This window comes from Gymnogyps californianus, chromosome 1, assembly GCF_018139145.2.
Source record: "Gymnogyps californianus isolate 813 chromosome 1, ASM1813914v2, whole genome shotgun sequence".
Classification (NCBI taxonomy): Eukaryota; Metazoa; Chordata; class Aves; order Accipitriformes; family Cathartidae; genus Gymnogyps; species Gymnogyps californianus.
The window spans coordinates 206,503,403-206,516,645 of NC_059471.1; the positions used below are offsets into that span (position 1 = coordinate 206,503,403).

The 13,243-nt window shown below is 44.6% G+C and overlaps 1 protein-coding gene across 2 annotated transcripts in view; it reads right to left on the reverse strand.

The window, feature by feature from the left end:
* MAGI2 (membrane associated guanylate kinase, WW and PDZ domain containing 2) overlaps window positions 1-11,777 on the reverse strand; it is a 775,461-nt gene extending 763,684 nt beyond the window's left edge. For both annotated transcript variants that reach the window (XM_050892165.1, XM_050892157.1), the window contains exon 1: window positions 11,477-11,777. In XM_050892165.1, the coding sequence (XP_050748122.1) occupies window positions 11,477-11,777 (301 nt within the window). The remainder of the gene's footprint in view (window positions 1-11,476) is intronic.
* Window positions 11,778-13,243: the final 1,466 nt, after the last annotated feature.

Here is a 13,243-nt window from a genome sequence, read left to right on the forward strand (position 1 = left end):
TACTGGAAAATGACCAAATAGAGTGTTGAAAAAGCTCTTTTTACTGGCTTACCAGAAATTCCAGTAATTCTTCTAGAAGTTTATAGGGGGGAAATGTTCTTCCACAAGTAAATGGAGCAGATGATAAAAAGAAAAACTAAGTTATTCAGGAAATTTATTCTCTGTATACAGTACAGCTAAGGTTTTTTGAACAGGCTTCACTACCAGTAGCTGTAACGGAAAGACCATGAGACAACAGACCAGTGCTACCAATAATAGAAGCTCCACATCAGTCATAACTAGGTATTTTCTCTTAAATCATATTGCTCAACTTTTATCCACTTTACAGCTTCTATCACCAAGACTGAAATATTGTCAATTTGAGTTACAGATCCTATGTTAAAATGATACAGAATATTTCCAATAACTATTACCAAGAAAGTCATTATGGCTAACTCTGAATTTAATGTGAATACTTCCTTGCATTGCCATAGAAACTAGAGACTCCCAACTTGAAATTGTCATGCTAGTTGCTATAACAAAAAGGCAGTTCCTCTCACCAAAAGGTTTCAGACTTTATGCATGAGACAACAGGCAAATATAACAAACCCACACGGAAAGAGAAATCAGAAATACCAGCAAAAACAATCACTGTCAATATAACGAACAGGAGTCACAGCACACCACCTAATATTGTCAAGTGCAGAGTAGGCATCTCAGCGGAACTGAGGTTCAAGGAGAGTTCTGCAAAAGAATAGTGTAGTGGCTGTGCAGGAAATTTGGGGGGTAATTACACTTTACCTAAGCAAAGCACACGATAGTTTAAACTGAAAAAGTGTTCACCTCCTGCCTCAACCTGCTGCAGGTTTAGCGGCTGCTGCCTTTCCCACTCCACAGGGATTGCACTTCAATGACAGGAGCACCTGGGTGCTCTACGAGCTTATTAAGTTTGCAACAGGACTCTGCAACACTTTGAAATACAAAATGCTGTTCTTATACAAGAACAGAGAATTAAAATATAATTGGATCAATCCTTATTTATACTAACATACCATTTTGGAAGTGTAAGAGAGGCTTATGTGACATTTATTTATGCAGATTTAGCACAAAGAAGGACTTAGTAAGGAAATAACAGAAACACAGCCATTTCATTTCATACTAGTTAAAGAATCAGCCATGTGAATGCAACACATTAGAAACTATTCAGTATAACTCATACGGGGTACAAATAGGACCGTTCCTCAGTTTTCAATCCGAGTTTAAAATCAAGCAAACAAAAAATGTGTGTGTTATAAGAACTTACATGTGAAACGGATGTCCTGGAATGAGACTGATGCCCTAATTTTGTTTCCTTTCAGCTTCTGTAGCACAAGTTAGGTGTGGCTTTATGAAATGGATATATTTTATCAGAAATATGCAGATTAATTCATGATTGCCATGAAGGAAACAAAGCTGGAAGAATTCTTTTTTTTATTTAAAAAAAACCACCATAAAACATGCAATTTAACAAATCATATTCCACATTTCGTTTTGACAAATCCAAGGACAATGTGAGACGTGAAGATACCAAGATTAAATAGGCAAGTAATAAAAGACGACTTGTACCTGTTTCCAGGAAGGATTTCCACTCTGGAATACTAATGTTACATTAACACCGCTACACAATTTACTTGCTAGTATACAGTGTAGAAAATTTTGCTCGTTATATTCCTACTATTATTTTCCAGTTGTTCTGCTATTCATAGCGAATCTATCAGCACTACTCATAACTATAAAATCTATTTCTAGTTTTTTTCTTTTTTTTCTGCATACTGAGGACACAATATTTCTTCTGAGTTTTTAAAAAGAAACAAACTAACTCGCTATGGCTCTGCAGATATAGTGAGTGAGCTCAATTTTGTCCTCAGTGCCTGACCTAACAGATTTCCAAAGGAAAACCCTGGCCCCCAGTGTGATAATCTGGAGACTCCGTGAACAATTTAATAATTCTGGATAATTCAATGAAATGACTGCCATCACTGGCTATAGAAACTACCATATGTTGTCAAGGCTGTGTCACGTATCTCCCAGACCAGGGACAATGGCAGATTGTTATACCAGGCTTGCTCCCATCAGAACAGGAATGATCTGGAATCATGGAATGCCAAAATTCTGGGTCAAAACGAGTTTCCACATGCTTTCTGAAGTAAACTCGAGCATAGAGGGTAGAAATATCTTACTGGCAGAATAAACTAGTTGATGGTAATGCCAGACCTGAAAGACGCACTACTTGAAAGGGTCAAGGTGAATTCCAGGGACACAGGAAGCCTTGAACAAAGATGCTTCAGTAGCAGAAAAGCTGTGGAGCGGGCAAGAAAGGACATTGGTGGCAGGTAGGGCTCCATGGTTTGTAAGAAAGAAAAGGTATATGGCGGAAGTCCTTGAAGTACACTGATCTGAAGCAAGGATGATTCAAGAGAGTCAGAAAAATGTGATATAGAAATGTAAGGAGGCATTATTTCACCTATGGATTTTTTCTGGTAGTGGACATAGCCACTCTGTTTTGTCTGCAAACCATAAAACACATGCATGCTTGTTTTTTTATTCCATTTTCACATGGTCTTGAACACCTGAACTGTAACCCTTGCTTCCCCAGGTCAGAGGTCTGAAAAGAAAGGCGCAGAAGTTACTTTGCGTTTGTGGGCTAGCACTACTTCTGAAGGTCAATGACACCACAACTGTTTTGGTACCAGAGAAGGAGGATGCAGAAAGTGAGGCAGGGAGGTCAAGGTGCCACCTCAGCAGCAAGGGACCCAGGATGCAGTTCTGGTGTGATGGTAACTAAACACTACCTGGTAAATCTCCATTTTTGTAGGACTGTCACACACATACAAAAGTCATCCTACACAAATATGTGTCATCCAACACAGATACGTGCTTCTCTCCCATTCCTCAGGGGGCACCATTGTTTCACGCTACTTTGGTGAGAACTTGGGACAGAAACATAGATGCATTAAGAACAACTCCTGATTTCAGCTAAAGAAGGAAGAATACAGTTTTTTTCATTGGAATGAGTCAATTGTGGGTATTTTAGAGGGCCAGTTTTAGCCCAGCATTCTCCTGGAGAAACTGGGTGCTCACGGCTTGGACGGGCGTACTCTTTGCTGGGCAAAAAACTGGCTGAATGGCCAGGCCCAAAGAGTGGTGGTGAATGGAGTTAAATCCAGTTGGTGGCCGGTCACAAGTGGTGTTCCCCAGGGCTCAGTATTGGGGCCAGTTCTCTTTAATATCTTTATCAATGATCTGGATGAGGGGATTGAGTGCACCCTCAGTAAGTTTGCAGACAACACCAAGTTGGGAGGGAGTGTTGATCTGCTATGAGGGTAGGAAGGCTCTACCTACCAGATCCCAGAAGGGATCTGGACAGGCTGGATCGATGGGCTGAGGCTGACTGTATGAGATTCAACAAGGCTAAGTGCTGGGTCCTGCACTTGGGTCACAACAACCCCAAGCAACGCTACAGGCTTGGGGGAGAGTGGCTGGAAAGCTGCCTGGCGGAAAAGGACCTGGGGGGGGTGGTCGACAGCCAGCTGCATATGAGCCAGCAGTGTGCTCAGGTGGCCAAGAAGGCCAATAGCATCCTGGCTTGTGTCAGAAATCTTGTGGCCAGCAGGACTAGGGAAGTGATCGTCCCCCTGTACTCGGCCGCACCTTGAATACTGTGTTCACTTTTGGGCCCCTCACTACAAGAAAGACATTGAGGTGCTGCAGTGTGTCCAAAGAAGAGCAACAAAGCTGGTGAAGGGTCTAGAGCACAAGTCTTATGAGGAGCAGCTGAGGGAACTGGGGTTGTTTAGCCTGGAGAAAAGGAGGCTCAGGGGAGACCTTATCGCTCTCTACAACTACCTGAAAGGAGGTTGTAGCAAGGTGGGTGTCGGACTCTTCTCCCAAGTAACAAGCGACAGGACAAGAGGAAATGGCCCCAAGTTGCGCCAGGGGAGGTTTAGATTGGATATTAGGAAAAAAATCCTTCACTGAAAGGGTTGTCAAGCATTGGAACAGGCTGCCCAGGGAAGTGGTTGAGTCACCATCCCTGGAGGTATTTAAAAGACGTGTAGATGTGGCATTTAGGGACATGGTTTAGTGGTGGACTTGGCAGTGCTAGGTTAATAGTTGGACTCGATGATCTTAAGGGTCTTTTCCAACCTAAACAATTCTATGATTCTATGATTTCAATATATTTTGAGGAACTAAGACAGACCTAGGAAATGCACATTCCCTGTGCTGATTTTCCCTGTGCTGGAGAATCTCACCAGGGCTGTACGGTCTCTCTTGAATAAGACAGAACATGTGATTTCTAAAACCAGTAATATTTTAGTTTAAGAATCTCTGAATTTTTTTACTGGGACTTTCTCTCCCACATTTTACTTTCTCCATTTTGTTCCTTGTCTCACTTTCCTTCGTCTTGAGTTCACACATTGTGGAAATAATCAAAGACATCCAGGAGAAATGTCTGAAGCTGATAAGCAGAGTGAAACGGCATTATTCATATATTACTAATCATAACCCATATATGAATGAGAAGACACCTGGAAGTGCTGTGTTGACAGCAACATACCTTTTGATTAAAGTGTCTGGATCCTAGCAATCTGCATGTGCTGACTGAGAGTTCAGAAATAACGCAGTTGTGCTTCATTTACACACTGTAAAAAGGGTAAATACATGGCAGACATACACAAACAACAGCCTTCTGTCAACTCAGCTTCTAGTGAAGAGTCCAAATTATGGATAGGAGGTTTGAATAAATGAGACTTTTTAGGCTAATGTTAAAAGAACATTCAAACCATAAGTACTGTTTTAGAGATTATCAGTTACCAATGAGGATTTTTGTCCAGTTCAGGAACGCTAGATAAAGTTCATTTTTGTTAAAGCCCTTCACTCTCTTCCTTTTCTCTTGCTTCTGTCTGCCATTCCGCTTTCCATTGTGGTAGCTTCAGCCTACAGTGAGAAAGCTATATAAATGGCCCGCAAAACTATTTCCATGAGGTTGAAAGAAAGCTGATTTGTAACAAATTAGGTGTGCTGAAGAGATACTGTTGGGATCACAGCCCCTGTGATTTTAGAAAATTCAGTTACAGCCAGCATTGCAATGACATTGAGCAACAAAAACCAAAGATAGGCCCTTTGCTACAGAAATCAATACCTTCAAACTCTGCCCTATAGACTGCACCTGCTTGGGTAGGCATCAAGTCAATCTTACTCTAAAGTTTATGATCATTTTATTTCCTACTGCAGAATACTGTGCCATACTGCACATTGCTTAGCCACCAGAGTGAATGGGTTCACTGTAACTATCATATATATACACATCAAAACGTGTATGAAAAACATTCTACATCATTAGTACTGTAGCCCATAAATATCATTATATAGTATATTATTGTGTATCAATACGACACAAAGTCTTATACACTCTCAACCTACAGATAAAAAGTCCTACCCATAGCTCTCAAAAAAAAATATATACAGATGTATATGTATACTCATATATTTATAAACACCTATTGTAAGTATGGAAGAAAAAAAATTACTTCCAGAATGTTAACAAAGTCAAGCAATAGCACTATGTTCTTTGACCCTTGCCTGGATGCTCTCCAGCAAAAAGTTTCCCTTTTTTGTTTATACCTCTATGAGGAAGAGAAGAACACGAAACATCTGCTTCTACAGCTACTGCAGCACTTTCCATCACCTTTTCTAAATCACAGTTATGACCACCTCCTCACATAAATCCCTTCTGAAGGAGCACTTTTTCCAAGTATACACCACTTCTTGTATACAAAAAATGTAGATGAATAATTTATCAACTCTTTCATGTCATGAAAGGAGCTCCTCACCTATAAGGAGCAAGGAGAAGATCATGAACACTGAAAGCAAAAGCTCAGAATCCACATCTTTCATGAAATGCTGAATTAATGCAGGTAAGGTTATAGGATGCATAAAAAAGTCAGACGCAATTTTACCCCCTCATACCAGTACTTTCCTTTGATGTCAACAGTATCAACAGATGGACAAGTGTTAGTGTGAGACGAACTTTACCATATCCGACTCAAAAGAACTAAGCAGAGCACTCTCAATTACTTAATTTCTTCAAGGAAATGATGCACTAACAAAGTCATGGCCCCATCCTTTAATGGCACATTTGTAATTCTCAGAGAAGGAAAAAGACTGATGAATATAATTCTACTGCCAGTGAACATACAGAGTTCCTGACACGAAACATCACAATCTCTCTGGAGGAGCTGAAGAATAAATCACTGGCTACATGAGTCAGAAGTCAGCTTCAATGGTCTTTAAATTAAGATGGACAAGCATAAGAATGACAGAAAGTAATGGTAAAAAGAGAACTCTGGATTGAATTTCTAGAGTTAGTAAAATCCTAAGGAGCGCAAGCTAGGAAAAAGCAGTAGGTCTGAAGTACACTTTATTTTCAAAGACTATCTTTGCATTATATACCAGAAGTGCAACCATGCAGGTTTTCATAGTTCTTTGGGTTTGGTTTTGGCAAGACCCTTGTGATTTTTTTTATTTGGGAAAATCATGCAGCTTTCTATTGCAAAATATTGCTCTTTATATTAGTGAAGAAAATTTTATCCAACATTCATATCTTGAAAGATAGTATATATTGATGCCCAGGAAGAAAAAACACAAAAAGACAATCTGTATGGACAGAGTATTTTAATGAACGTAGAAGAGAATTATTGATGAACTTAAAAAAACAAAGAAATTTCTTAAAAACATAACTATATATAGGAATATGTGTATGAAAAAGTCTGTAGAAAAATAGTAACATTTTAACTAGCTGACATGGTATTTACATATGCAGGGAAAAACTTTGGAAAACCAAAACATTCCTGTACTTGTCTGTTGAAAGGCTTGTCACAGACTTTTTAAGCAAAAAAAAAAGTTAACTGCAAGCCAGGTTTTAATTGCAAAACTCATGGATGAACTCATTAAGAAAAAAAAAAAAACAAACCACAAAACCACTACAAGGCTACTAAATCCCTGAGCCACAAATCACTGAGTGCTGGGACAGTACTGTCCTGTCCTTTTACTCTTCGCTGGGAAACCACTGTCGCCACTACCAGGAATAGGATGTGGAGGATGCGGACCTGCAGTCTGCCCAAACACGGCCACTCTTGTGTCCATCCTAATGAGGGCCCAAATCTTCTCCTGACTTGGGAAAGCACTTGCAAATATGCCCAAGTCCATCTATAGTCAGCAAAACATTTTAACGTATGCTTACTGTTAAGTAAATGAGTAGACTGAGAAAATAAAACTGGTTTTAAGTCCCTCCTTACATTATGTGTACTAAATGCCTTTTTGCATAAGGAGCTAAAGCATTATGGGTTGAAGCTTAAAGGCTCACGATTTACAGTCAAATCAGAGACATTAGGAACTGTCAATATAAAGTATCAATGTTATTCATATTTCATATGGTCATACCACAAAATACTTTTAAAAGTAAATTAAATTGCTCAGTTAGTCAGATCACCTGGTTACTTAGTATGTCCAAACCATTTTCCTTGAGGAAGAGATGTGTCAGGCAGCAGCTCCAGGACAAAATCTGCTGCAATGCTCCTGAGTTCTGAAATCCATGTTTTCAGACCGTTCATTGGGATTCTGCTGAGGGCACCTGTGGAAGTTTATAACTCTATGCAAAGAATAAAGATCCTGGTTTATGCAGTACAACTGAGCGGGCTGTTCCTGCAACCCTTCAAACTAAAACCAAAGCTGTACTGGAGTCTGTGCACATCATGGACCTGTGTCGCCTACTGATGGGAATTACTGGAGAAAGATACTGTGGATCTGAGACAGCAGTGATGAACAGAGAGTGGAACTGGAGACAACATTGCTCCTCACATGACTCTTCCTTGTGTGATTACTTATCCAAATTAGGATGCCTTTCCTTAACACATTGCCACTTTTACAACTACGCATCTGTGCATCTGTGGGAAGAAGATAGTACTTAATCTAAACTGTTCTGCATGTAAAAACAATCACATTTGAAATTCAGAAGTATTTCTTTCAGGAACAGTAAGGCTCTTCTCTTCACCAGAGAGAGCAGAAGGTCAGAATGCATAACATTTGCAAATACGCCCGAATAATTTGACTGCTGTACAAAATTCTCCCATTGAAAGGGTATATACTCAAAAAAACATGGGACTTTACAGAGCAAATCCTGGCTTCTTTATTTGATGTCAAGGACAGCTTTGCCATTGACTTCATCTGGGCCAAGATTTCACCCCATGTGTTTTAAGAGAATCTCTGCGATTCTGCCAACAGTAGCACAATAAGTGACTCGCAAAAAAAACTAACAAAAAAACCCAAACAGGGAATAGTCTCCAAGGAATACTTCTCTGCCAACTCTTACAATTAAGATTAAAAAATAATAATAGTAATGGTTCTTACAATCCTTCCTCCCCATGCAAAACCAGGCAATAATTTCCTGCATTAAAACCTTATTTATTGGGTGTCATACTTAGGAGAGTTCTACGTCAAATCATACCGTGGAACTGCTAATTAGTTTCTCATGATGTTTACTCCTCCTGATGATATACAGCAACTCCTACATTATATGATTGTTTTTTCTAAGTTAATATTTTTAGCTCAAGATGTTCAGCTCATATAAAACTGCAATATTCCATCAGACTTTTTAAAAATAAGTATTTCACCTCGTAATGTGATAAAAGATGAAGTATTTCATTATTTCAGAGGGGGGTGTTTAATCAAACACAACGTAATGAAAAATCATGAAAGCACCTGTATTTTCCATACTTCTAAGCTAATTCCTGTAAACTGAATTAGCCATTCCCTGATTTCATCTACAAGTGAATTTTCATTGCTGAATTATCAAAACTTTCAAACAAGAGAAATACTCAGTGTCTTTTAAGCATCACATTATAAATAGTTGTGTCCTACCTCCACATTTCTCTCTCTGACTTCATTCCTAGGCAGCACTGAAGAAGCAGCTACAGTCACATGGTGCATTCAAGGTCATGCTATTCTAATTTACAGAGATATCATTGATAAATTATGCGGAAACAATGATAATGGAGTCATTAACCTTGTTCCAGCACACTAAAGGTGTTTTATAATTAAAAGAAGAACAAAAGTTACAAAAACATATAAAGATTTTATTGCCCAGCTTTTTCTCTCCTACACACTTCTGCAAAGTAGTTAGGGAATAGTAATTTGTTACTGTAACGTAGATGCCTGCTGTCTGTGCTTTGTAACCAAGGGGTGCAGAGATTAGACTGAATTATACTGAAGGAGGAGTCAGGTGGTAAAATACACAAACCATTGACCTTTTTTTTCAAAAATAGGAAGTTGGATCCAGAAGGCCTCTCCCTTTGGCGAAGTGAAGGATGCTGGAGCACAAGAAAGATCATTCCAGCCAGGAAGTCTCTCTCGGTCCAAGAATCTATGCAGAACTGTCACTTCCAAACACGCAGTCGTCTGGCCAGTGCTTTGAGGACTCGCATCAAAAGTGTAGTGTGTTAACGTACTGAAGCAAAACTCCTCAGAGAGAGAGAGATATATATAAACTCGGTGGAATTTAGAATTCATCCTCTATGTCTTGTTCAAGAAACCTGCAGTAATCCACGGACTAAAAGCCTGACTAATGTCCCTAATTCATGTTTGACAGATATCTTTATTAAGGGTGCGCACATTAATGAATCACTGGTGATTGCTTTGACTTAAAGAGAAATACTAGAAAAACAGTGAAGAGGTGGGACAGAGACTGTTTCACGTAGTAAATGAACGTAACCTTAAACTGGCATTACTGTAAAGCATCTATAGGATTTCTGCAAAAAAAAAAAGGTAAGAATTTAAATAACTTAACAGACAATGTACCCTTATCTTCTTGACACTTCCACTGCTGCTTCTTTTTGAATCCTGTCACAGTAAGACCACTCACACTAAAATTATTAATAAAAAGAGAAAACTACAGAGCAGGTTTCCTGGAGTTCAGGTGCCCAGAGATGACACTATACTGCAAGACAGAATCCATTATACTCCTTTCTAATCTTCACTTATCACATAAACTATTGTGTCTCCCTGCATTGCCTGACTATCAAGATACGATCTACAACGTACTGCACAACTTACCCAAATGGACAAATAGAAAAATCCCAGATCATATCTGTATTTAGAGGTTTGACCTTATGTAGATAACTGATTATATCATAAAGTACATTCTGAAGGCCTGAGTGAAAGTCAAATTCTTTCTACTGATTCTGTCGTGTTTGGATAAACTAATAATTGGCATATCCTTCCAGGATTCAGAAGTATCACAAACGACACTTTAAACAATAACCCGCCAATTACAATGAGGAAGTTAAATTACAAAATTGTACCAAATGTCAGAGGACCGCTCCTGTATGTCCTCTGAGCAAAGGCTGCTGGCTCCAGTCACAGAGCACAAGCGTCTGCTGATGCATGGCATCTAAAATCTTCCCACCGCAGAAATGCCCCAAGTTTTCAATGGCTGAGCTTACTGCCCGGCTGAAATGCGTACTTTAGCAATACACGTACAGCCGCTGCACCATCCGTGTCCTAGGAGCACCTACAGACTCGGTTCCCAGCGCAGCTCACAGCTCCTGTGCTTCAGAAATGCTGCTGGGGTAGCAGAAACCTCCTTATGAGCGTTCAGCTGCAGATAGCCCAACTCAGCATAGTTTAAAGAGGACAGAAACAAACATGTAAACAGCATCTGTGGCGTCTCTTCTCTGTTGACTTTCCTGGAAATGCATTAACCTATTACAGTACTTCAAGAATAAATAAGAGAAACAGAGGAGAGGCAACAATAGACCGTTCTCTCCCAAAAGTTTCTTTCTGCCTCTCCCCTCCCACTTTTCCTGAGCTCCCCGTTCCCTAGGATTAGGCGATCGTTTTCACCAGGGACCAAATGAATGACTTTTCCGCGAACGACACCTCAGAGATGCTACAGCCGCCCTTACCGCCACCAGGCACCCGCCGCCCGGCGGCAAGCCCCTGACCCCAAGCCAAGGCGCCCGGCGCGAAGCAAAGCCAAGGGCAAGCCCCGCTCCGCAGCCGTACCCGGCCGCTCCCCCGGCCCCCCCGGCGGCAGCAGCAGCCGGAGGGGCGGTCGGTGCCGGCGGGGCGCGGCGGGCGGCGCCCCGGCCCCGTGCGGCGGATGGGGGATGCGGGGGGGGGGGGGGGGGGGGGTGCTGCCCGGCGGCGCTGCCGCCCCCCCCCGTCCCCTCCCGCGGCATGGCGAAGCGCTGTCACTGACGCACATTTAATTCGCCCGGCTGCGGGCACCGCGCAGCGCCGCTCGCATCCTCCCCCCGCCGGCGGGGAGGGGGCGGCTCCGGCGGGGAGGGGGAAAGTCAAACTGCAGCAACAAAGTTGCTCCCCCCCCGCTCCCCCCAGACCTGCCCCGGCCCCCGGGGGGGCGGCGGAGGAGGGGGGGGGGGGGCCGTCCCCGCCTTACCTTGCTTGACGCACTTGAGCCGGATGGGGTCCTTGCAGTGCTTGATCACGGCCAGCACATCCCTGATGGTGAGCCCGGCCACGGGGGTCTCGTTCACCTCCAGCAGGAGCTCCTCCGGCACTAACTTGCTGCCGCCCTCATAGGCCACCTTGCCGGGCTTCACCTCCCCCAGGTAGGGGAACTGCCCGTTCTCGGCGCCCCCCTTCAGCTCGAAGCCCAGCTGCCCCTCCGGGTTCCTCACGATCACGATCTCGTGGACTCGGCTCGTCCAGTGGCTTTTCTTCTTCAAGCCCTTGGACATTGCCGTGGGGATGCTCTGCCCGACTCCCTCCCTGGGTTCCGTGTTTCTTCCCTCCCTCCCTCTCTTTCCCCCCCTCCCCGGGGCAGCCGGGCTCCTCCGGGGCAGGCTCGGGGCGGGCGGGGAGCGGCCGCCGCTGCTGCCGGCCGGCGGGAGGGAGGGCGCGGCGGCCCCGCGGGGCTCGGGAGCTGGGTCGGGGAGCGCCTCTCTGCCCTCTCCGTCCGGCTTTAGCTGATATCCATGGCAGCCGCGGCGGCCGGGACCCTGCCTGTGCGTGGATGTACTAGTTGTAGAGAAACTGGCAGCGGGGAGGGAGGAGGGAGGGGACGGCGGCGGCGGGGGGAGGAGGCGGAGGAGGGGTGTCGGTGTCGGTGCCGGAGCGAGGCGGGCGCTGCCTCGCCGCTCCCGCCTCGCCTGACCCGGTAGTGAAGGCCGAGAGAGAGGCTGCCTGGCACGGCCGGCAGAAGGCGGAGAGCGGCCCGGGCGGGCGGGGGGGGCAGTGAAGGCACCCGGCGGGCAGGCGGGGAGAGCGGCGACCACCGGCCCGGCCCACCCCCCCCGCCCCGTCCATCCCGCCGCCCGGCCCCGGCCGAGAGGGGGCGCCCGCGGGCAAGATGGCGCGGGGAGCCCCGGCCGCGGCCGCCCCTCGCTGGCCCCCGGGCGCCTCCCGGCCGGCCTCCCCCGCCGCCGGGGCAGGCTGAGCCCCCCGCCGTGCGCCGCGGCGGGGTGATCCGGCGGCGTCCTGAGCGTGTGCCGGATGGCGCCCGCGTCGGTGGTGTGCTGGAGTTTGGGAAGTCTGCCCGAGGCGGAGAGGAAGAGGGATGCTGTGGTCCAGTGGTTCTGCTCACGGCGGGGAAGGAGCCAGCGACAGAGGGGCTTCGAGTTGCGGCCAGAAGGACAAATGACAGCCGCTCGCTTCGAGCGTCTCGATGTGATGAATGTTTGCAGAGTGGTTTCCCTCCATTCGGAGGTTTCACACTTCAGTTTATTGAGTTGTACGTGGGCATAATTTTTAATACTGGTTACTGTGGCCACAGGAGACAGGAGCTAATAGGTCAGATGGGTGTTATACCTGAAGAAGGTATAACGAAGAGAGGGGTGGCAGTTTTTTATATAAAATCTACTTACCGTCGCCCAACAGATGTTCACCACCATCACTCAGGTTGCCGTCTGCTCCTTGGCCTTAAACCCCAAATGACCTTAGTGGCCAAAGACCGACATTTCCAACCTCCAGAGATTTGCTCTGCCCAAGCACTGGGATGGATTTTGATCAGCAGGTGATACTGTAACCCACTCCTCCTGTGGGCTCTCCCTTTAATTAGTTCTGTCATATGCCTAACGTGTGAGAGCAGTGGAGTGTAGCAGTTGGCATGTCTTTCTCAGAAGCTTGCCTTGCCTAAAAAAATAGTTTGCATCTGAAGCGGAGATTGACAAAGTACAGGCAGAGCAACCTCCTGACTTTAAGAAGC